Source organism: Streptopelia decaocto (genome assembly GCF_964273445.1).
Source record: "Streptopelia decaocto genome assembly, chromosome: 5".
In the NCBI taxonomy this organism is placed as follows: Eukaryota; Metazoa; Chordata; class Aves; order Columbiformes; family Columbidae; genus Streptopelia; species Streptopelia decaocto.
Genome location: NC_138659.1, coordinates 26837026 through 26863251, shown reverse-complemented (window position 1 = coordinate 26863251; position 26226 = coordinate 26837026). Strand labels below are relative to the sequence as shown.

The following is a 26226-nucleotide window of genomic DNA, read 5'->3' as shown; positions in this document are numbered from 1 at the left end:
CACCGAGGGCCACATCAGCCTCGCCGTTGCCTTCCAAGGGCCGAATGTAATTTGTATAGAAGTAGAAGCAATCAATACCGGGGTTTGCTTTCAGTAAGGCAAAACTACCAGTTTCACAAACATTTTGCAAAGTCCTTTTGTTTGATATGCCTTATTAATGCAGTTGTGCTTCAAATATTAACTGCAACAGTACCTATTTGACAGGACTGGCATTCCCAGCTTCTCCACAAATGCACTGCATAGCAAAGGTCCTGCCCAGAACAATTAAAAAATAAAGGACTAGTCACTGTTCTTGCCTGGTGACAAGGCTGATTTCTGTAGAGCTGGGTGTTAAAATCACAGCCAGCCCCCAAACTGGTTGCCAGAAAACACCCAACCAGCTCTGCTGCCTGCCACTGCTGTGGAGGACACTTCTGCCCAGCAAAAACTCCTTCAGCCTCACCCTCTCCACCCAACCCTGCTGACCTGATCACTGGTAATTTGGTAGCACACCTTTGCTCACAACCCAAATCCTTCTGTGGTGTTATTTGCATACCAAGACACCTTTGTTTACTGCAGTTCATTTGAATTTCTTAAAGCTTCCTGTGTATCTCTGGATAAAACATATGAAATACAAGTATTTATCTCCTGTTTTCATGCTCTGGGGCTTTAGGGCAGACTGTTTTTTTCAGGTCCAAGTGCTTATGTTGAGCCTCCCTAATCTGTGCTAGGTGCCCAAATACTCAGAAAGGTTTCAGATCCTCTGATGCTTCCAGTGAGCTGATTGTGGCACTTCTGAGACAGAGCTGGGTGTCTTCCCAGCCCCTGACTCCCACCCTTGTTCACTAAACCAAATGCCTTCCAGCTCCTCCTCTTCAAGGTGAATTATATTGTAGACTTCGCTGGCTCTGTACAACACTGCCGATAAAAACAGCTATCGTGCATTCTGAATTGAAGGTATTTCTTAATAATCTTGCTCAGCGAGAGGTGCAGTTCAAAGCCACACGATGTCTGGAGGGTTAGGCTTCCTGAGCCATGTATGAGACAAACTGAAATGAATTAACTTCAGCAATCAGGAAAAGAGCATGTGGTTAGGGAATACAAGAATAGAATATGTTTTAGCAGACTTAATGCTGATAAACCCTAACGGGATTTAATGGTCCAGGCAGCTGGAAGAAGACTACACTCAGCATGAAATTCATTTCAGGAGGTTAGCATCCGTTCACTACTAAGTGAGCCTCAATGAGGAGTGAGTTAGAGAGAATTTCTTTCAAGGGAGCTGGGAAGATTTTGGACACTGCATTGGTTTTATGAGTATGTACATATGTAATGTCAATCTAGAATAAATTTCTCAGCCAAAGAAGTTTTAGAAACTGCTTATGACTGTTCAAATCTTCCACTAGTTTGGTCCTAGAAAATGTAACGCTGTCAGAACTTGTCAGGAGAGGTCAGTTGGCTTTTCAGAGCTGTGACTGGCTCCAGGTTTTCTCCCCTCTCTCCAGGCAGCCTGTACTCACTGCAGAGCAGAGGCCTCTACCTGGCAGCTTCACATGCACCCATCCCATTTTGGTCCTGGTCCTTTTGCAAGGGTCTGGGTCCTGTCCCAGGACAACCCCTTTTGGAGCTGGCAGGACCCCGCCAGCCCCTGTGAGAGCAGCAGGGCTCTACAGCAACACTGCCCCACGGAGGAGAAGGAAAACTGCCAGGCAGAGAGAAGGGAAAGAGTTTGGTCCAGTTACAGATCCAGGCTGAGGGCCTTGCCCAGATGGAGTGGATACCTGGAGCTACCAATGGCAAGTTTTCAACTACAAACTCACAGCAATAAACCTACACCTCGTAAATTTGGGGGATGAGTTTGTTGAGAATATCAGAATGCCTGGAGCTTATGATGCACACGACTGTGACTGATGCTTTTTCGGCAGGATGCACTTAGAGTGAAGAGTGAATTCATACACCCAAGTGCAGACGCCTGTACTTGCTGAAGTATAATAATATTCTACAGCAAATGTTACAAAGAGCACTTCTTTTTAAATTACTATTATCCTTTTGCTGTTGATATTCTGTGAGGAACTTCTTAATGTGGCAAGTGGGATTGACTTGTATAGCTTTTGTTATTTTTTAATTGTTGCCATTTAGAAACAAATTCAAGCAATTTGGTACCAAGTCTTTCCTATAGGCATGGATACACAAAGATGCATGTAAATACAACAGTTAAAAAATATTAATTGCACCAAGCTAGATGTATCCACATTAGACATAGCACTGCTTAAAATATAGTATTAAAAACAAATATATATACTTTTAACCAGTGTAGTTAAATTAGTACAAAGGCTGTATTTAGACCAGCTCAAATGAAATCTTTCCTTGTTCCTGCTTCTCCAGCAGGAAGAGTATTGGATTAAGGTTTGTTTAAAGTCCTGTTACTAGCAAAGCTGTACAGTTTGGTAGTGGTGTAATACTTTTGGTACAGTATGGTCAATTTATGTTGGGTTCCTTAAAAAAAAAAGCAGCAATATTGAGGCCTTGAACAACTGGAACCTGGGTGCCGCAAGGTGGCACTGACAGCCCATGAGCACTGGGACACATGTCCACATAAAGCCTCGAGTAACGGGATGGTCTCCTGAGATCGTTAATCCAAATATCATAACCTAATGATATTAGAGCACAACAGTACAAGCAGAGATTAGCTCCACCTGTGCTATTTGTAGCACACAACAAGTAGTATTTAGATATAAAATCTGTGACCATCTGTCACGTTACCACCAAGCAATCTCTGAAATGCGGTCACCTCTCCCGACATCCACGGGGAGAAAAGACACAAGAGCTACATGAATAATTTAACCATCAAAGCCATGCCACCAAACATCTGTAGTTGCACCTTTTATAACTGACAGTAAATACAGGAGCTACACAGACAATATTATGCTACAGCAACATCTGTTTAGTTATCTTGGACAACAACAGAATTTAGTCACAACCATTGTAGCCAGAACACATAGGCAATATCCCTCCTCCATACATTATTATTAAGCATAGAGTCTAAAATAATTATTTGTTTTTAAAGAGTCAAGAGTTCTTCCAACAGGCTTAAAGGTTTTAGTACTAGTGTCTATAATTGGCTTTATTTCTAGGCATGTAATAAGCTTCCATATAAAAAGATGGCATGAACAGTATTAAATGTATCTGCTTTCAGTTTCGAAACAAGAGGCAAAAACCACACAGTGCACAGTACAACTGACACTTTATTCCTTCATGATGGGGATATATAGTATTGAAACTGCAAGAGTCACCAAAAAAAAAGTGCAAACCTCTATTAGAACAGATTATGGAATGTACTGATGTTTTTGGCACAAAAAGTGGGGAACTACATACTGCAACAAGATTTTAAGTTTAATGAAATGTAACACCTCTGTGTTCAGTAGTCCTATTTGTGCACTGCAGAACAATACAATGTAAACGGTAACTAACACAATTCACATGCAACTCTATACAAGTTACATCAAACCTCCAGTTAAAACTTTTCAGAAAATACATGAGGTCCCATGATACTTTGTTCACAATCACTTAACAAACACCACTCTTTAGGCAGTCTTATCTTTTCAGCTTCCTTACTGATAAAAGCAAAAATAGAGAATCTTAAATTATTTTCCCCAGATGGTTCCATGCGAACGTTACTGTTTTTAATCAAGGTAATTCGGCTCTGACTTCATTGGTATAATGTGTAAGAAGCTGAATGAAATCAAATGCTCATTTTTTTTGCCCATATTTCATCCTGCTGTGAACAAACAGCATTCTGTGCACTGACCTTTTGATTTTAAAACTGGACATAGTGTTGCCTATGAGTCCTGTACCTATCACATGGAAACCATCAAAAAATAATCAGAGCATAGCTTCATACAGTGGCATCTATTTAAGACCGAAAAGGAGTGTATTAGCATGGAAAAGACAAAATATTCAGAAATGGAAGAATTCAAGTTTATCTTCTAAGGTACAGTATGCATTCACATTTTTGTTGCAGAGAGAGACACTGTATTCACATTCTAGTGAAGAAAGAAACCCACATATCACAGCTCGCCCTAAACTCTTGGTGAAGAGAACATCCATGAAAGATCTATAATGCACATTGTAGCTCTTTGAACTGAGCTAAACTGATTGCTCAAAGGAAAAAAACCTTTGATGAGTAATTCAAGCCCCATTGCTGAGCTATTAACCACAAGAACTTCTATGCTGGCCTGTTGTGTCATATAGCCTGACAGTTGTTATCAAGTGTTTTATGTGGGCAGCTATTAGTGCTCAGTGTCTCGTCTCCTTTTTTTGGTTTGGGATTTTATTATTTATGTTAATCAAGGATGATGATTTGTATCGGGCATCTGAGAAATGCTCTGATGACAAGATGTACAGGATGCCTGTTAGATGCATATGTATCACAGCATAAATGTCCTCACAACTGAATTCTTCATTTGGGCAACAGAAAAAATAGCAAACAGCAAGAACAAGGAGGATTCGGCATGATTTTAGTTCTTAGTACCATACTGCAAATGTGCTAACAGAAGTGCTCTTAATGTTTTTGCTTTAAAACGCCAGAATAAAAAATAAGGCTAAAGGCAGAGAGGTGAGAGCAATCCCACTAGCCAGCTTAGGTAACTTTTGGCATCAGGCTAAGATGTGATTTAGAGGATCTATGTTAGGAGATGGGATGTCTACTGAGATCAACAGAGAGAAAGCATGTGTGATTTAGAGCACCTAAATTCTGTGTCTGAAGTTAGACAGTTTGAACACAACTTGAAAATATCACCTGAGGGACTTCAGGTCCCTCAGCCCCTCCTTTGCTCTTTCTGTATAGCAAAATGCAGCCCTGAAGGCAAGGAAATCTAAATGGCACCAGGTGAAAGACCAGCCTCCCTGTCAGTGCAGATATTTCCCAGCTCTAAGATCCCAACTCCCCATCTCCCTCCCTTGGGGAGCCAGGGAAATTGTCACCTATTCTATTGCTTTCAGGAACACAAGATCCCAACAATGTCCATCACAAATGTTTCCCTCTGCTGGAGTAATCCTACAGAAGAGGACTCATCCTTGCCACTCTCTGGGTCTATAGCTCCTGTTGACAGTCATCCTTCCAGCTCAAAAGAAATTGCTCAGAGCCAAAGCAGACTTCTCAGTTTCTCCTCGCACCTACTCAAGGAGGGAGTGAATTTACAATAGTCCACTGTGGACTGTGGTATTTTGGAGTGAACAGCAAAGAGGAAGGAGCGCAGAAAAAGAAAACTCAAGTAGAACTGAGGCAACAGATGTAAAATCACTTGGGGTTGAAAGAGAAAAGTGCTTATCATGCCATAAACTAGAAACGAGAGTCCAAGGAAGAGAGAGGCAAGTTAAAGGTGAGAGAGGCAAGTTAAAGGTGAGAGAGGCAAGTTAAAGGTGAGAGAGGCAAGTTAAAGGTGAGAGAGGCAAGTTAAAGGTGAGAGAGGCAAGTTAAAGGTGAGAGAGGCAAGTTAAAGGTGAGAGAGGCAAGTTAAAGGTGAGAGAGGCAAGTTAAAGGTGAGAGAGGGTGGAAGAGGAGGAAAAAAACCCACCCAACCAACCAACACACAACAGAAACTTTGAGAGATGAATTAATAGAAATCCCAAAGCCTAATGCTGTCCTAGTACAGCTGGATGCTCTGGTTCCCTTTGCGAGGGAAGAGAAGAGGGGATGAACGACATGGATGGGGGCCAGGAGCAGGTCAGAGGGGATCCTGTTCTGGCTTTGTACAACAGTTCCCACACTGCGCAGGGTTTTAATAGAGTACCTCTTGCCTCTGAGGTCACAGTTAAATACTGCAGGGTCACTTTTTGGCACAAAATCATTTTTTAATGTCAAGTCATTTTAAAATGCAAGATGCTTTATCAGATATTTAAAAAGCACTAAGGGAAGGTAGAAAAAGATTCCCCACTGCAATGTTTACATCCTTCGAGCCTGATCACCTGTGTCAGGCTTAAGTGATGGCACATGGGAATGGAGGAGACAAAGGGGAAGCATTAGGAGAACCCTTTGGGACAGCACACAGCCATAAAAACAGCACTTGCTGTCTGGCTGGCAGCAAGTTTCCTTTGGGACATGCTCTCTTTCTACATACATTTGCTCATCATTGCGCTCTCCCTCATGTCATCACAACACACAGTGTGCCCACAAAGCATCAGATACACTCTGGTAGCTGCGAGGAGGTTTCCTCCTCATTGGCCACTGTGATGAGGTGAGAGATAAGCTGAGGAGTACCTACGGGTATGAGTACTTGCGTTTCCTCGATGAGTGCGCAGAGAAGCATGCAGGTTTCCAGAGGATATCCCCGTGTGCACCCCGTGACTGCTGTTTGCTTTCCTGCAGACAACACTGCCCGAGCCACCCCTGCTCGCTTCTTACTGTACCTTAGCAACACACCACAAGTGGTTCAGGAAAGGCGGAGGAGACGTCTAGGAAGTTGATAACGTGTTCGGGCTATTTGTCAGTCTCTGGAGAGTTCCCACTATTGCCTCTGTTTGGGAATTTCTCCATCCTTAGTTTACAAATGATTTAACAAGAAGCATGTGAATACAATGGGGTATGCTTCACTTTACTGTGGTGGGGGAAAAAAAAAGTATGACTCAGTGGGTAAACATGTTGTGGAATTTGCTACAAAAATTGTATTTGTTTTAACTGAATACCACAGTAAATATTCATGCAATTAAAAAAAAAAAGTTATTGTTCCAAGGAAAACTACCCCAAGGGCATAAAAAATACAAATGCCAGTCTTTCAGGAAAAAATAGCTTTCCTTATTCATGAGCATAATCCAGGAATAGCTGTCCTTCAACTCCTCCTATCACCATTTTCTTTTGAATTTTGCTAGTAAGTGGCCTCCAAAAGTGCGGATAAAACAGAAAGGAGAGACAGAAGTAAACCAAACCAAAACAAAAACAAAAGACCCCATTACTTTTGTAAGTTTGACTTTTCCAGAAGCATCTCAGCTTTTCATTTTTGTGGTCTGGGCACTCCCTGGGATCAGGCCTTTTTAAAAACTCCTGTTCCATTCTTGCCAAATTGAAAGCCACGGTATTAGCAGCAAACTGCAACCCAAGCTTTCAGGACGTATCTTGTGTGGCTTCACCACTCTCTCTTTTTCTGTTTTTCAAGTTTCCCAGGCAGACATTACCCTTGAACGCTCACATTGGAGGAAGCTTTTTCCAAAGGTGCTGCCTGGCATCTGAAACCAACTCCAGCCACAACTCTGCCCAGTAGCAGCAACACGATACAGCTGAGACAGTGAGCACAGCCCATTGCCCACCGATCCAGCCAGTGTGCGGAAAGCTTCCCTACCACACAGCGCAACAAGTTCACAAGCTCACCGAGTTTTCTTCAGTCCAACCAATACCTTGCATCACTGTAAGTAAAGAGGACCAAGGAAGGGAAAAAAGATGCAGAGCAAGGAAGCAAGAGAAAAAAGACAGGAGAATGGAACAGTGAAAGACAACAGAGGTGCTTGAAATATTGAGAATTAGTTGGTTTTCATAAAATTTTCACACAGATATGTTAAATCACTAAAGCTAGGGGTTAGACGTTATAATTGTCTTCTGCTAGCCCACGGGACTAACATACTTCAGAGTTATGTGCCCCCCAAGAAACTGTACGTCCACCTTAAATACCATCTGCAAGGACATAATAAAAATACACAAAGCAAAAGTTTGTAAACAAGCGTTAGTAGCACAGTGGTACAGTAGATTGTCAATAAAAACAATAAAAGTGTGGGTACAGATTCGTCTACCTTGTGTGTAACATTATTGCCAGTTACAAGGGAGGGACTCTGTAAACTCATAATTCTGAACTTTTGTTAATAAGCACAGATAAACAGGTGAGTGACCCATCTACTTTCTCCAGTTCTGTGTTGGCTATTGGGATCAGCATGTGGTCCTTCAGTTTTTCAAACACCTGTTTAGGAAAGAAAACAGAACATAAATCGTTACACTTCACGCCTCTCTACTTTCCCTTTTCTCTAAGTATTTATAGAATGAACAGGCATGGATTTATCAGCGGGAGCTAAGCTATCTCGTCATTTGTAATTAATCCTAACATTTAGAGTGTACTTGGCCTTCTGGCCGTGGGACTCATGCACATCAATACTGCAGTGAGGGGAACTGCTGGTGTGTCCAGTTACACAGAAGCAGCACCAGGGGCACAAGAGACAGAGTAATTAAATCAGCAGTGGAGCTGAGAACAGAACCCAGGCCTCCCACCTTTCACCAGCTGGTATTTCCACGATGGGACACAATAGCCCGTTCTGGACAGAATCTAATTTCAATTCCCACCGATTTCCCGGCAAGGCCGGGATGCTGGGGGTCTCCCTGGCCCCTCTCACCTTTGCACTCTCTGGGTACTCCTCGGGGGCTCGGTGCAGCAGGACGTGCCCTTTGCTGGGAATGTTTAAGTAGATGCAGTTCGCTGCGGCATCGTCGGGCACCGTCAGCTTGTCATAGCGGTGGTCACTCATCTGCTGCATGGTCTGTTGGGAGACAAAGTGCAGCTGTTGAGACCAAACACATTAGCAGCCCCAAACAAATGGGAGAACAGACTGCAAAAAATAGCTAATTGTGATTGCCAAGTCAGCCAGTGGCCATTTTTGCTATGCAGCAAGTAAGATCTCTTTTCATCTCTGCCCTTCAAGGAAGAATCTACTAAACCTAACTGAAATGAGCAGTAGAAAACCTTGTGAAATGGTGCCTGCAAGCAACAGGATTAAGCAGGGCACTCAGTAAGCATCATCCATGGGGCCTTTTCCTCAAGGAATGTACATTGAGTATGCAAAATTCCTGCTCACATTGATGGAAACTATAGGTACTCAACAGCCTCAAAAAAAGCAGCCATCAGTCAATATTTGTAAAACGAGCATGAATTAACACAAACAGGACAGGAACAGTTCCCAGCTTGGATATCAGCCCAATCTCAATGCTTTTCAAGGACCTCCTTTCTGCTTCCCAAGCAGTTTCTCTTTCACTGGGCACCTGTGCGGGGGAGTCAGGAGGCACGTCTGGGCTAATCCATGTTCCCAAGGGGACAACACAATCACCTCCTCAGAACAGAAGAGCTGGTGGGTTTCAGAGGTTGGGTCTATAAATATAGGGCTCATACACAAATTTGAATCCCAGCTGGAATTTCAGAGACAGACTGACAGAGCATGAGAAGCCCGAGATCTTGTGTTTTGGATCAGGCTCAACTTTTTAATAAAGATGGGAAAAGCCTGGATACAAGACGCGCAACTGCCCATTGTACCATTCCAGCTTTACATCAGCTTCACCCTGACAGAGACTGAGAATAACACAGAAGTGAACAAAGCTCAAAAACATTGGTCCTACTGAAAGTCTAAGCAAATGCAAGTGTTTTGGTTTCTCTCCTAGCCCCACTATGTTTCCACATATATTGCAAAGATGCAAACAGAAAGAAAGGGTTTTTTCAGCTTGAAAATTCACACTAATTTTATCTTTAAAATAAACTGGTATTCTGTTAACAAACTTCCTAAAATAAATTGCCTTTTCTCAGGGAAACCCCACAGATTCACATCACACAGCAGAGAGCAGACTTTAATTTTAGGCACAGTTTATCGTTAAATTATTTGGAAGTTCATTCATTTGTACTACTTTTCATTCATGAAAAAAAATACTATATAGAACTGAATTCCAGTGAGTACCCACAATATAGTGGGAAGCAACAAAGCAACTCGTGCCTGCACACACCTACACTAAGTAATTCCTTTATAGGTCTGGACACATTTTTCATGTCATAGCCTGAGTCATCCGCATCCCACGGAGAATGTGAAACTCACAGTGAAGAATGCCGTGCATTCTTGAGGAAGTGTTATCAGATTGTCATTTCTTGTTCCTTCTGAAGTTATGAAACTCTCCCCAGTTTCCAAGGTCACATCTACTTCCATAAAAGGTTAGAGTGTTTTTCTGGGGAAAAAAATCCTTGCACCTTTACTTTACCGGATGTATCTTTATTACTGTGCTTACCATGGTCAACTTTCGTATTTGTAATTTTGTTTTTGTTATGTTGTCAAGATGCATTTGATTCCGCTTTCCCTGATGCTGCAGACATCTAGCAGTAGGTGACACATCTGCACCCAGTGCAACTCTTCTCCCCAGTAAACAGAGCCAGCAGACCCATCCTCTACCTGCAGCATCTCTTTTCTTCCTTACATAATCTTTAGAAGTCTTGATTAAGGAAACGTATTTAATACATCTGCACTAATATACACGTATCAGTAGAGGAAAAGCCACCACACCTGGATTTTACTCAGCTCCCAAACAGTTGTGTTTTCTCTAGTCCTTGCTGGAAAGAGAATCTGATATTGTACGTCTTCTGTAGGAACAGCTCATTCATCAGAAAAATCCTGTGAATCACTCTGAAACATTTCCATATGAAATTACAAACGAATTCTTAAGCGGAAGGGTATGGACACATCTGCCATTCATTTGCTTCTGCAAAATGCTGAACTGAGAAGAGTAGAAGAAATGAACAAGTGTCAGGGCTCTGCCTGCGTCTCAGGAACCAGCTCTGGGGAGCCTGGGAGAGGATGGCGAGGACACATTAGGAGGATTGTTTTCAAGACTAAAAAGCACAGAAGTGGTGGCTGAATTAATTCAGAAACAAAAGAGAAAAAATGAGTGGGAAAGCGAGATGCAGCAGCACAGTAGTCTGAGTGCACAGCTTTGGCAGGGGGAATGGGCTCTCAGCTGGCTTGAATGGCTCCACAAGAAATAATTTATTAGTAGCTGGAGGTTTGACAATACGAGACTACCCTCTTTCATCGCTGTTACAACTACGCCTGCATGTTCAACTAAAATTTCAAAACCCGCTTTCTTTGAGACAGCGCCCCAGCAATAACACCCCAAACCTGCCCATAGGGAGGCTTTGGATACAGCAGAAATGCACCGATACGACGCAATCAGGTTATTTTATAGACCCGTGGGGTTTTCTATATTTGTACTATGTAAAGTCACTGAGCACATGTGCATGTCCACAGCAGAGGAAGAGACAAAAGCAAGGTCCTTTGATAGTATTTTCTATCAGATACACCTCAAAGCTATATATTTTTTGGGAAATGATAAGTTTATCAAGACTATAGCTCCCTCACAATGCATTTGTGGAGGCCTGGCTTTCTGCCCACAAACATTGTAAGACCAGTTATATTAAGAGCCAGGCATTTCCCGCATGCCTAGTTTTTCTGGGAATTTTCTTCAGCCTAAAGAGGGTAATTTTCATTGCGCATTCTCTCAGCCCTTAGTCATGCTTTCCTTATGTTGAAGTCATTCGCATAGCCTAAAATGCCTTTTCTATAGCTTTTTCACAGTGTGTCCTCAGACAACTGAGGTAATGGATAAGCTAAATAATCCTAAATATGAAGCAGCATTATGCATGAAGGAAAAATGTGTATGCGTTTAGGGCCTATTATTACTGACAAAAGTTAGGATGACCACATGCATTTTTAAGCCAAACCTAGTTACAAGTGCTCCCCCTCCCTGAGGAAGGCCCAGTCTGAGCCCCACTGCCACCCAGGACTATTCCCACCCAGACAGGGACCAAACCCATTGCACCTGCAACGTGCCTTTGTATCTCCAACAACACGCAGGCAAAACCAAACACACACTGAATGTTCCTCTTGCTAGCAGGGCAATGAACACTGCACAGAAAAATGCCCGTGTCATTTTGACAGAGAAGCAGAAGTGCAGATTTTCAGGGTCTGACTTCTGCTTTGATTAGCCCCTGCTCGCCTGGCCCCCAAAATTTAGAAAGAAAATCAGACCTAAGGCCAAGTCAAATGCGTGTAAACCTGTACCCACAGCGTATTCCCTCATCAGATTTCAGATACCCGTTCCTAAACCCTTCAATCCACAGTATTCTGAAAACATAACTATTCACTTAAAACTATTTAAGGTATTTTTTCCATCTCTCTTCCTTCTTTCCAAGCATATTAAAGTTTGGTCTCTTTTACGCTGATGCTTAAGTGACATTTGGCCTGGGGTACAGAGCAAATGGGAGTATTTTAATCCAAAAGACTGACAATTGTGAGAAAAGATTAAGCTACATCAAGATTTTGCCTACAACAATGAAAACAAAGTGTTTTTGTGATACAGGGCAACTAGCACAGATGAGAAGAATAACTCAGCATTACGTAGCCACATCCCCCCAGGCTGGCTGGGAGTTTGGGAGGACTTGGAGGAAGGACCACCTGTCTGAGGACAGTGTCAGGCTTGTGCCCTTACACATGTAAGGCACAAGATGAGGACAGGCATCTGGCCAGTACATTGCTATCTGGAGGGAGGACTGAGAGAAAGGTAAACTATTTCTTGCTACCTGGAAAATACCGCTGACTACCACACCTGCCACTTTTTAATGCTTGCAGAACCTGGAGGAGCTTATTTTTCAGTGCTGCATGATGGCGGTCTCCAGCCCACGTGAGAGGTGACAATATCCCACTTGATCCTAAGACAGGGAACTGGAGACAACCGAGATTTGCTGTGTCCTTCCTGGGAACCTCAACTCATCAGCTGTCATACAGCAGGATGCCACCCACAGCACTGCTCCAGGGGTCCATCCAGTTCACCTGTGAACCTGTAGCAAGATAGCTTCAGAGTTTAGATGAAGCTTTAGAGCTCCCCTGGTTCCTTCACTAGAAGAGACAGCAAATAATTGATCCCCTATCATCTTTTACAGGCATCTATGATCCCAAGTTAGTTGTCACTCTTCCAGGTTACAGTTATAACTTGCTTAATTTGTCTCCTTAGGCAAGCTGTTCCAGGTATCTGTTCATCCCTATTGCACTTCTCCAAATCTTTCCAGTTCTACTTTTTTGGAATGGAGGGATTGTTCACGCAAAGTGCACACAACAGCCAACATGCAGATGCACCACAGCTTTAATCAGTGTCATAATGATATTCTCCATTTGTTTTTCAGCTGAACTGGCAACTTCAACAAGCCCAAGATGTTATTTCTGTGGCAATGATCAGTCAGAGCACATTATTTTGTATGTGATGTTCATACTGTTGTTCTCCCTGTCCCTGCTGCACATCACTTCACACTTACCTACACTGAATTTCATTCATTGTTTTATTGCCCTGTCTCTGCCTATTAAGTTCCTTCCTCGCTTCTTCCTATTTGGAGAAACAATTGGCACTGGAGAGAGAAAGCAGCAGCTTTAGGGTTCAACACAAGGAAGCGCAGGGCAGAGCAGGGCTGGCAAGTGATGCCACAGTGCTACGCACCTGGGTGTGGGGACGCAGCCTGCCAGGCTAACCAGGCTGCTCAGAGTTTCCTTCAAACACAGCAGTGCCAACTGTGACCACAAACAGCTGGCCAGGCTGACCAGAGGGGACAGAGGAGCAGAACTGGAAAAGTCAGCGATCCTGCTTGAATGTCATGATCTATCAGGACTGTCACCCCCAAAATGCAGAAAGGTGGGAGAGAGCAGGGTAGACTCATTAGGAAGGGGACAAGACAGACATTTTGAGCAGCATAAATCACAGCAGAATGATCTAAGGCTTCTTGTCAGGTACTGAAAAGTCTGCTAGAGATGTAGGACGGGGTAGCATAGACTCTATGGATGCAAACTGTATTTGAGATCTATTTGAAACCAGGAACACTTCAGTCTGCTGTGGTCACTAAACCAAATTTCTTAGCCCATACACAGCCAGAGTGCTACTTTATTTTCCACCTGCCACCCACACTGTCAGCAGCTGGGCTTGGACTTTTCCTCCCTGCTGCACCCTCTCAGTCATGTTTTCCATAAGGCAACGTTCTTAAAGCAACCTCTCCCGCCCTCCTCCTTGGCTTTTCCTGGCGCAGGACACCTTTTGCATCACTGCAGATGTGATGGACACCACTTGCCGTTGAGGTGCCCACCTGGGCTGCTCAGCCCTTCTGAACCACACGGTGTCACAGCCGTGCTGTCACCTGCCTGCCAGCTCTGCCCAGGGATGCTACAAAGGGAAACCACAACCTGAGGAGGGGAAAAGGAAGTGGCTGACGTGTTGCTTTCAGTCGAGAAGGCGAGAGGACGAACATCCTGTCTTTAGGAACAGGAACCCAGGGAGAGAATAGTCAAAGAAAAAAAAAGAAGCAAAGCCACAGAAACTGAGGCCCCATTTACTCAAGTCAAATGACATCTCAGCCTCTGACCCAGCTCCTGTGGCTGACAGCCTAACTGCTGACAGCAAATATGTATGGAAAGGGACGCTTTTCTCACCCTTAAAAAATAAAATAAAACATAATAATACAACAGCCTCTATTCTATAAATATACACTTTTGAGTACGTATCTTCCAAATGAGTAGATTCTTCTGCACATATGCAAACTGGACAGTACAGACACTCACTTAAGTGTACTATGTTTATTATAACGTCTAACTTTAATTAAAGAAAACCACAACTAATTGACTTTTTAAAGCACCAGGTCTTCTGGTAGTCAGTGAAAACCTGTGTCCTCTGAGATGCTGTACACCCCTGATTCATGAAGTAATGGAAAATCAGATTGAGCTAGAGGAAAGTGCACAGAATTTTATAAATTGAGTACTTTTCCTTTCTATAAGGCCAAGCAGCAAAGTCTTATTTTTTAATTTTTATTTTTAGGGGCAAGTTGTCAATTGTTCTCTGGATTTCACCAACCTTTCTTTGTTGCTGCATTACAGAAGAATCAGTATTCATCTGCACTTTCTGCTAATTCCCTACCTGATGTCATCCTTTTTGGGTTATTAATATTAGTAATCATTTCCACAGCAACCCATTGTGATATCGTAAATAGAGGATTATGACTTCATGTGGGGAATAAGCAGAGGCACAAATAATGAATTCTTAAGGAAGAAGAGATAATGTTTTCCTGCAAACTCATGCATTTCTAGGAAAGTCAGACACAACACAGACAATAGGAAGAGCAGATTTAGCTGAGCCTTTTCCTGCTACCTGGGGGTACAGGCTGCTTTCTAAGAACACCAGACAGATGAAATTTTCCCTCAGGTGTCCATCCCAAAGTTGCTTCTGTGGCAGAGCTGGGAACGCCTCAGCTTTATACAGGCATTATAACACTGCTCTCATGCAGGGAAATGGTACGTGGCTTTTTAGAGCTGGCACACTGCAGCAACTTCAGTTATACAAGATGGAATAAGAACTAAAGGCATTTAATCACAGGAACGGGGCAAGTGCCAAAGTTAAAACAACTCCTTGCACCTAGGTCTTTAAAAGCGTGGCTCTGATCATCACTTTGGATACAGACCAAAGGCCTAGTTGCCCAAAAGAGACTCCTTTCTATTTTATCTTTAAGATGTGGTTTTGATAAGCCTCCCTTGACCCCTACAAAAACAGCATATGGGGCTGTATTTGCAATGGCATCCTTCAGGGAATAATTTAGAGGATGAATGAGCAGCACCACTCCCAACAGAAGATATTGAACGGGAGAGTCAAGAACAAGCCAGAGCTATCACATACAACTTTTTATCGAAAAAAAAAAAAAAGGCATTTGCTGAAGTCACGGTATTAGACTACTGTGCATATTCTGATACGCTCCTAACCATAATAAAATCCCAGCAAATAATGAGGTCAGAGCCTGGGATACCAAGGACAAGCTCAGAAGTGCAGATATTGGAGAGAATACCCCAGATACAGCAGCCACATGGATTAAACTCAGGGCATAGGAAAGGCTAAGAGAGTTGGGGTGTTCAGCCTGGAGAAGAGAAGGCTGCACGGAGACCTTATTGCGGCCTTTTAGTACTTAGAAGGAGCCTATAAGATGAGGACAGACTTTTTAGCAGGGCAGGATACAATAGGACAAGCAGTAATGGTTTTAAACTAAAAGAGGGGAGATTCTGGCTAGACATGAGGAACTTTTTTCTCACAATGAGGGTGGTAAAATGCTGGCACAGGTTGCCCAGAGAGGTGGTGGATGCCCCATCCGTGACGACATTCAAGGCCAGGCTGGACAGGGCTCTGAGCAACCTGATCTGGGTGAAGATGTCCCTGATCATTGCAGGGGCGTTGGACTGGATGAGCTTTGAAGGTCCCTTCCAACCCAAGCTGTTCTGTGACTCTGTATGTTGGGATAAGTGCTCTCCAAACCACAGCCCTCACCCCTAGGCACCATGACACGTTTCCTATCTTCCTTCTAAGTCTTCTGCTCTCTCCTGAGATCTATCAGCAACCACCAGGCACCCAGCGTTACCCCAGTGCAGCAGGGTCAGCTGGAGGCTTTCTCTAACAGTCCCATGGGGATGCCCAGGCATTAGTCTTCTAGACAGTACCTGACATCAGAGCCTACCCGAAGGGCAACCCTAATTTCCCAACACATGAGAGAACTTCATTAGCAGGCACTTCCTACCAATACAACATGTACTGCTTGCAAGGGATTAAATAGCTGAGCTTGCCAAAGCTAGGAACTACATGTGTTACTCTCAGGTCCTTTGGGATTGCTACCAAGTTATCCTAAGGGTGACAAAATGGCTTGACCATAGATAAAGCTGCTTAAACCAAGGATTGTGTCCACCATCACCTGCCACTGTCCAAGTCTTCACTCATCACACACAGCAGATGGAATTTGTGCTCCGTACCAACCAACACAAACAGCCAATGGACAGAAACATGGCTTTTCAGGATTTAGTACAGAGCAAGGGAGTACAGAAAGGAGCGTATAAAAGATGCTGTGTCATGGTTCCCATTGCCATCTTACCTAGTGTTTGCCTGTGCTACTGGAACCTGAACTGGATTATGTCCCAATCCAGTTGCTGCTCATCTGCTGTCCCAGCAAGACCTCAGACTGTGTCCCTCATTGTGGAAAAACTCACTGCAGAGTGTTTGTCCGCAGTGCTGCCCCATCACCTCCCTATGCTGGGGCCAGCACTGTCACAGCCCGAATTCATCCTCATTCATGCTCATGGCAAAGGTCAGTGATCCCAACTGTGCAGGACCAGAGCCCAAAGGTGACATGTCTGGAGGAAATCCTGGCTTCTCTGAGGGAACAGAAAAATAATCTCAGGCTTTAGTGGCTCAACAGCCATGGCCAACATTAAACTATGGAGTGACGTGTATGGAATTATGAATGGGTTTAACTACAAGAAGGAATTAAGTGTGTGCTGAAAATAGCAGAGAGGAGTTAAAGTTTCAGATGTGACAGCCACTGCAAGCACTGGCAGTTCTGCAGTTCATTTGTCTCTTTCACTGAGTTTCCTCGAGTGCCACTTTTCAGCTGCAGCCCAAATCTTCTACTTGCCAGAGCCTGAAGAGGATTTCATGGTTAAAATGTCACTTCTGATTTATTATCTGCTTTAGCATGTGCTTAATAACCCTGCACTCTGTGCACTCATTTCCTAGCTCACTTGCAGCACTTTACATTACACACACAGCACTAAACTCATGATCAATTGCTCTCTGCCATACGTGAGCACCTGATGTAATTTCTTTTTCTATTTTTAACATACTGCACAATCAAGAAAAAATTCTCTTTCAAACAAGATTGTTAGTAGGAAGATAAATCTTATTTTAAATATAAAATATTAGTACAGCATGACACAGCGGTTCACTTGTTGCCTAACAAGACACACTACAGAATGCAAACAACTGAACTACCAGAGATGGTTAAAGACAGCTTAATCATCTTGCTTGTCTGATTGCATTGCCAGAGCAAACATGAAAAATGGCAACAACAAAGGAGAGGTTTAAAATAACAAGCTAGCACAATAAAGGAGTGGCATGCTGGGCTGTGCCAGGCAAGTGACTCGGCAGAGGCTGAGGGGACTGTGCAGACTGCGATGGGTAACGGGAGGAGCGGCTCACAGTACTGCTGCAGCTCAGCTCATCTGGTGAAATCCAGGGAGCAGCTTTAATTCTGGGTAGCAGTGCCCCAGAGATCCTAGTGCCATTGCATTTCCACAAGACTGCAAGAAGCTGATTACCAACAGAGTCTTTTTATTTTTTTGAGGCAAATGAAGAAATACAAAGAAATCACTGAGGTCAAAAAGCAAGAATTCAAACATTAGGGGAAGCTAAAGATAAGCAGCACTGCCAACTCTGCCATTTCTGAGAGAGATGCTTTACCTCTTTGTTTTCCAATAGCTTCTCTGAAGAGACTCAGACTCCTGGAAGAACAGTTAGAGGTTCCCCAGGACAAGAGTGAAGTTGGATCCAGCACACTGAGCAGGAAACACGCTCTGGGTAACTTCATATGTTGCTCTGACTGCGACGTGGTTTGCCTGACGTAACCTGTCAGCTTACTGGGCACATGCTACAGCACAAAAGTGCTGCTCCAGGCCAGAGTCCCCAACCTCAGGTGGCAGGTGTGAGCAAACAGGACCCTCACACACATGTAAACGTGCTGCTAAATCTCCAATGCAGAGAAATGCATGGAAAACTGACAGTTGATCTATTTTTCAAAAGATATCCACCAACAATTAAAGACTGCTAGATTATCTTTTTAATTACCATTTTCTTTTAAAAATGTACCTGCTTTGTACTGTATCTTGATTAATGCTGGTATTTACCTGACAGCTAGTTACCAGCAACATTTAATCAGCTTATCCAAAAAATATTTCTGGCTACAATAGCTAAATTGATGCACTGCAACACGATTAGCCAAGCTGTGCAAAAGCCTTTAATCAAACTGATGAGTTCTCAGATTAGTCCTGGCTCAAGTTCAAATTGCAGCTCTTAGCAACCAGTATTGTACTTGAATTTTGTTCATGTTTATAAACACTCTATGCAAGTGTAGGGCTGTCTGGATATCTGCAAACTTCATCAGGCTGCTGCTCACGATGCATTTCAAGTTAGAGCCTGAATATTTGGGACAGTGCATATTTCACAGGAAAAGATGCAGGGCACTTTCCACCCCAGACTAAATCAATCTCACAGCATCAGGAACATCAGAACTTTACAACCAAAACCATTTGTCTTAAGTTTCTCAGGGCAGAAGACATGGGTGATAACCTAGGAATGTACTCCTAGAGCTTCACATCGCAATTTCTGATAAGTGAGTAATTTGACAGCTTATTCAAAAGAATTAGCAAACTTAAGGCTACTCCAAACTATGTGGGAAGCCAAGGGACTCTCCTCTTGTTTAACAGCTCCCCTAAACTCCCACAGAGCAATTGGGTTGCTGTCCTATTCCCTCACCTGCTGCCAGGCTGCAAGTCCAAGCCAGACAGGGCTGCACTTCGCTGGCCTCCGTAATTCAACCCATGTCCAACAGGGGAGATTCTGAGATTTGAAATGTTGGTTTATCTTAGCTGGGGACTGAGACATTTTAAATCTCCTACTGTCAGAAGATAAAAAAGAAAAAACAACAAATCTCTGCCAAGCTCTGACAGTAAAATGATGCTGCTAGGAAATGAAAAGTCCTAGATTATGCCCATGAGGAAAATGTGTAAGATCTGAAATGCAAATGTGCAATAAAATATTGCAGCATGGCACTAAGGACAAGAAATCTCTCAGGTCTCCATCTTGCAAATATTTAAGGATGTTTTAAAGTAATAAATATTACTAGCTTACTGAAGCCAAGGAACTGTACAAGATGTGCAAGATGGATTCCTAAACTCTTTGGGGGCCAGGGATGTTGATTTCAGAATTACATACTATCTCTGTTGTAAACGTTCTGCCTGGCACAGATTCAGTGCCTTGGGCACTGATAATAGTGCTGTTCTTTAAAATAATTTGTGCTTTAGAATCAGTGCAAGAGACAAGTCACGTTGTGTAAATTGCATTTAAATTGAGCAGACTTCAGAGAGCTTTCTCACTAGTTAAGCAGAGCTGTCTCCACCCCTTGTCACTTACTATAAGGGACACACAACTGGCGCCCCCATGCATTGGGGATCATGTTACATCAAGGAGGCTTCTAAAAAGCCAAAGAGCAAGGCCTGCACTTAGTGATTCTTTCACCCATAAATAAAAAACTATAATATAAGCTGAAAATTTGGGACTTGCTGCCATCACTGAAAAGTAGATTTTAACCTCTGAAGGCCAGTCCTGGTAAAAACATGTAAGACACTTAGCTGTGATGCTTTCAGACATGCTCAGGCTCACCTGCACCTCAAACCAAACAAAGCAGCATGGTAGGTCCTAATTTATCAATGGGGAAAAAGTCCCTCAAAGCTTTGCTTCAGGTAAAGTCTCAGTTGCACTTTGCTGTTTTGGTGCCCCAGCCAAAGTTTCTGCTGCAAAGCATCAGTGTCTGCAGCTGTGCCACGGTGCAGGAGTGGAGGTGCTGATCTCTCAGGTGAGCTGCCTCCTTGCCAATGTGCATAACAAGATTCAGGGCCTCCAGCGGTCTCTGTGCCCACATCTCTGAAAAAACTTAATTAAGTAGATTTTCTCTGGTCACCACCAGCAAGCAGGAAAGCCTCTGAGCCCAGCCCAAGCTACAGCAGCAATAAACACCTTCCCACTGAGGATGATGGTGGTAGTACAGCCCTGATCTGCTACACAGTGGACTTCTGGTCCACAAGTCTGCCAGCAAAAGGAGACCCAGGCTGAGGAGGTCTCTGAGCCCAAGGGTTCAAACCCACACCTCCCACTTTAAAGGAAAGTGTTCATAGACTCAAATTACCAGCAGGGCTGGGGTGAGACTGGTTTCTCTCCTTTCTGCTGACACCATGCTGTTGTGAGACCCTCATGGGACTAGGGAGGAAAAAGCACAACCAGGAAGGAACCTGACTTTGCAGCCAGGTGATAGAGGAAGGAGGGATGGGGAGTCCTGGACTCTGGTCCCTGCGGCTTGAGTGAGTTACTGATTTTATGCAGAAAGCCTACACTGCAAAATGTGGGCGCAGGTCACCTTTGCAATGGGGATCAGACCGCCTTCCCTCCTTCTTCATGCCAAAACTTTTACTTCCCCTGTGGCAACCTGAACAGTCACATTTCCTCATGGCAACATCTGAAGTAAACATCTCCTACTGCTCTGATGATATCTCCTTCCTCCCTCCTATCAACAAATCATCACCTTTTTAGTCAACAAAACTGTAAGTAAAAACTTGCATAATCCATTTTAACCTGTATAATCCATTTATTTCCTGAAGATAGCTAAAGCTGAATTAACATCACTGTCCTCTTGCCTGATATAAACATTCCTTATACTTTAAAATTCCAGCATTCTTAATCAGAGATTATAAACAAAAAACCAAGTATGTTGTTTAGAAAATTTTCTTATGTGCTTTACCTTGAGAGCTTTCTGTGCAGCTTCACTTGATCCGATAGCAATCAAGTTTGGTCCAGCCATGCTGCAAAAGCTCTTCAGATGCAAAGCATCATGAACAGGGACTGTGGAGACAGCGTAATCCTGTATGGGAGCAAAGAATGGTTGCTGTAAATATTTTTAAATTGTCCTACTTGCATAATTATATTGAGATATTCCGTAATTAATTTTACTCTCTGCAAATTAACAATAGCAACATATCCCAGGGCACACTGTCAACCGTTTAAGTATGACAAACATCTCTGGACCAGTTTGTCTTGTCTGGTGCACTAGAGTAAAATCCAGAACATGTTTCAAATAGTAACATTATTGCAACTGTAAAGAAATACACTAAAATGTGTAATTAAACAGTATGTACATAAAACACCTCCAGGGACCAGCATCAAGAACACGTTGCTGATACATAAGAACATTAAGAATATGAGTGTTGATATGCTCTCAAATAATAACAGTCTCCCACTATCCAAGTTACTTCTATGCAGCAATCTTCCATTTCAGATCCAGCTTCAGCATCTGTTCACTTTACAGGATGCTCAAACCTTTTCAGTAACTTGTACCCTTTTTAAAAAAAAAAAAAAGTCCTAAATAAAGCACTTGAGTATGACAAATGTATTGGCCAGTATGATTTTTAAATTGGTTCAGTGGATGATAGCTTGTATTACCTGTGGCATGAATTAATCTACAAACCTTAAACGTGTCAGCCAGAATTTCTGCACCACGTTGATTTGTCCGCCTGGAAAGACCCACAAAAAATTCTCTGCCTGGAATGAAAAAAAAAAAAAAAAGAGGGGCAAAAAAATAACATTTTTAAAGCCATTCAAACAAAGTCACCACATCAGCTCCTTCTTCAGAACATACGCATTTTAAAAACAGTCCGGCTTTACGCACATTCTGAAGGAATGTTTCAATGGATGTAATTTTCTATCCTTCTTTTCTCAAGTTGAGTAGTAAAACTGAAAATTCAGCATAGAAGAATGCAACCTGCAATTGCGAGCTGATGATTTAAAGCAATTATGTTTTTCCAGAAGACACATTTCACCAGAAGCATAAATAGCTGCCTCTTCTAAAGCTCTGCAATGGTCACTGAGTCAGGAAAGAGAACAGCTGGGCTGGATTAGCACAGCACTCGCTGGCCATTTCCCTCTCCCTCTGAGATTTCCTCCGGTCTCAAAGGCAGCTCTGCAGCTGCCAGCATCCTGCAGCTCCAGAGAAAACCAGTGCTGGGTCTGCAGTGCCTTGGAAAGCCCACCCTTCCCGGTCTGCCTCTTCTGAGACCCCTCTTTCCCCTTGGAGAGCTCAGGCAAACAGCCCGTCTGCTGTGATGCTGAGCAAAATAAACTGGCTCATTCAGCACAGGCGGAGACAGGCGTGTGCGCAGCCCATGAGAGAAAACACCTAATGGGTTTAATGACATAAAAACCACAGTATCTTCCATCTTTGAAGTCAACCATGCATTTAAACTGTATAGCATATGACATCTGGCAGACAACTTCACCACTTTCCTCCATAAACTAAAAACGCATTTTTTGCATTTAATTCATTAAACTAGTGACAATTATCTGCATCAAGCTTTTACAGGTCCTGAAAATGAGTCTAGTTAACGTAGTTGCTTCTAATGAGAAATACGAAACAACTGCAGGCAGTTGACTACTGAAAGCATTTTTCTTATTGGCATTTTACAAGCTAAAATAAAATTTGTATGCACAGTGCTGCTCTTTGTACTGTTTGTACTGCTGCTTCATTTATTCAGGTATTAGGCAGGACATCAAGAGTTGCATTGAAAATGCATTTCTTGGCTACCTTAGTGACATTTAGTAAACAACTGATTTAACAAACTGCATGAACAACATTTTGTTACACAGATGACAGATAACACACAGTCTTCCAGGCAGTCAGAATATGTAAACAGCAAATTCACTACTACTGTACCTGTAAATAAGACATCTCCACCATCCAAGGTTGCATTTTCGTCTACCATCTCTACTATATTGAGGTTGAGACTTTCTAGTGCTCTCTTCATGGCTTCAACCTGTTTAAAATAAAGTTGTTTAGAATATATTGTATCATTGAAAAACTTAAAAAAACCTACCAGAAATATATATCGGTAATAAGAATTAAAAGTCCTTTAAAAATAAAGTCCTTTAATGTGCCTTTAGCAAGATGGATGACAGGGTCCTTTATGTCCCTGCCCATTGCGGTTCCCCGACTCCCTCCAGAGGCCTCTGTGATCTGGGGGGGACAGGGTTTTTGAGCAGCCATGACTGGGCTCTTGCCTTTGCACGGGAACCACATAGCATCCAGGGAGACAGATGAGGGGTCCAAAGCACATGTTAAATCCGGCCTGTCTGCACAGTAATAGCCTCTCTTGCAAATCCTGTCTCCTGGATCTGAACAGGAAAAAGCACCAGCAGAGGGGTGATATCTCCTCCTGTGCTGCTCAGACACAAGATGTGGCTCTACCAGCCATGGAGGTGGCAGCTCTACTCCAAGCCCCTCCTCAGTCAGGGGAAAAAAGAAATAAAAAAAATCCCCAAATGAGTAAGTGTTCATTTTCTTTATAGATTTACAACTTTACTGAGCACTAGTTCCCCTTGCATTTTTGAGCTACCTTGCTACAGAATTAGAAGACCTTTCGTGTCTGTACGCTGCACAGCTGACTGCTCACTGCAGACAGCCGCACGTGGGCAGTGAGCCCGGGGCTGCTGAAAGAAGATCGGAACAGGAGTGGGGAACGCAGCTTCAGGAGGTTTCCTCTTTCCCAGTGGGAGCTGCTGAGGATGCCTGGAACAGAGCCCATTTCTATAGGAGCTCGCATCATCGGCCATCCGTGACAGGGGCTAATGCTCGCTATGTTCAAGCACCATCATCTTGATGCCTCAGAAGCCAGAAGAAGCACCTACACGCAACCCATCACTCACCAGGAGCTTACAACTACAGCTTGCAGCATGGCAACATAAATATGAGCTCACCCACAGAAACCCATGAACCTGATCCTACACAGCAGCATTTTCGTGTTCGGTGAAACCTCCTGACCATGGTTAACCAGAGGAATCCAGCAAACACTAACAAACATGGAAGACGCAGAGAAGACCTGTCAGGCAGTTCTGATTTTCGCACATCCCACAGGTCATTTATCTATTTAATGTGATAAATTAAGCATTCCTAGAAGAAACACAGTAAGCTAAAGCAGATGACAAGGTACTCATCTTCCAGCATCATATACCAACAGAAGCAACTCTAGCAGCCCCGCTCTTGGGTTCTGCAAGACTACACCTGTCGTGACAGAGAAAGAAGGGGTGGTGACTAGTCCTTCATCCTCATTGCAGCAGCCTCAGAGCAATAGCAGCACATGCTTTGGCTGTTACACCTTCCCAAGAGCAGTGCTGGCTTCAGGGAATAAGGGACAGGGCAGATATGATCCACCTAATGCCCCTTTCCCTGCTCATTTTCCATGACTCCTCTACATAGCATTTGTGAGTGATCCCATTAACCCTGAAGTCCAGGCCAAAAAGGCAAGAGCAGGTCTCCATGGGCTGCCAGGACAGGTGGTACAGGTCTATAGGGGACAGACTGGGGGCATCACCTTATCCAAGGATTGACCTGCTTTCTGGAGGTTCTTCTTTCTCTCTAGCATGTCTTTGCTCTCCAGCCACTTTATGGAAAAAACCTTGGACAAGCACACTGTTAAAGTAAGTCCCTCAGTCTGAAACTGAAGGGGACAAAGGCAGGTCTCTGTGCCACCTAGAGAACACTGATGTGTTAGGCTGCAACACAGAACTGTACCCAGGAGCTTTCCAAGACCAAGGGACTCGCCCTCTCTACACAAAATCCCATCTAAGGCTTTGGCACGCAGATTGGAGCGAGCCTGCAGCACGCCCTTTACAATTATTAACACTACTTTTTGCTCCTCTTTCACTTGATGCTAAAATGACTTCAGGCTGAAACTTGGCACTCAAGAGTCTCCAAGCTTAGTAGTATTAAGGCTTCATCTTTCCTAGTCTCATTGCTCTACCTCCAGTGATCTTTAAAATTAGGTTTGTAAGGAGGAATAGACCCATGTGGTATTTTAAAAATAAATGGGAAACAGCTGAATTAATACTGGAAAACTGACTGTTGTACAAACACAGCAACATTTCATAACATCCGTGCACTGATAGCAGAACGATTTCTTTTGCCTGTGAAGCCCAGTGGTTTTTACTGTGCAGGTGCTACGTGCTTAAGAGCATAGCACCCCAAAGAAGAAAACAACTGCTTAATACGGAGTAATAGAGTTCTGGCATTATATAATTATAAAGCTGCCCTATCCAAGAACACATAGGTTCACTGTTTTGTGCAGACATGAAGCAGACAAGCCAACTCATAACTGGGACACCCTGATACCCAAGTACACCAGGCACAGGCAGTTAGAATAAATAAATACACCCATCAGATGGGGTTAAGGCAGAAGGCCAAACCACAGGAAAAAACAGGTGACCACACAACAGGCTGGGTGATCCTATCTCCAGTTAAACCACCACCTACAGCAGCTTCCAAGATGAAGATGCTGAGAAGAGAAAGCCCTTTCAGGAAGCATGCTGCTCATGAGGTGCTCCTGGCAGAAGCTGCCTGGGCTCGCAGAAGAAGCTGAGCCAATGGCTGCCCTTGCTGAGCACCTACTGTTCCTGTCCTCCTTCCCAATACCACCTCTCCACCAGCCTGGAGCACCAGCAGAGCTGCAGTTGGTACTGTGGCACAGGGTCACCCTACCCGCTTTCTGTGGGGAGAGCCAAAAGCAAAAGCTTCTCTGGATCATGGAAGAGCATCTAAGAGAGTAAAGAGGTAAGACCTGGGCAGCCTCCATATAAGACGTGAAGGTCCCTCATGTGCTGCAAGGCTGCTGCAGACCTAACGGGGCCAGAAACTGTGCAACAAGCATCGCAAGCAAGCTGGGCGTGCTGGCTGGAAAATTTGTTAATGGCTCTAATAAATTTAATGGTCAGAAGGAGGCAAATTATTGAGAGGAGAAGAAAAGCAGCACACATTT

The 26226-nt window shown here is 43.5% G+C and overlaps 1 protein-coding gene across 2 annotated transcripts in view; it reads right to left on the bottom strand.

The window, feature by feature from the left end:
- Nucleotides 1-7782: 7782 nt before the first annotated feature.
- Nucleotides 7783-26226, bottom strand: part of DDAH1 (dimethylarginine dimethylaminohydrolase 1) — a 54833-nt gene continuing 36389 nt past the window's right edge. For both annotated transcript variants that reach the window (XM_082052450.1, XM_082052451.1), the window contains exons 2-6: nt 23133-23232; nt 21891-21964; nt 21168-21287; nt 8347-8490; nt 7783-7919 (exon numbers count right to left, since the gene is read on the bottom strand). In XM_082052450.1, coding sequence (XP_081908576.1) covers nt 7803-7919; nt 8347-8490; nt 21168-21287; nt 21891-21964; nt 23133-23232 — 555 coding nt within the window. In that variant the 3' untranslated portion in view covers nt 7783-7802. The remainder of the gene's footprint in view (nt 7920-8346; nt 8491-21167; nt 21288-21890; nt 21965-23132; nt 23233-26226) is intronic.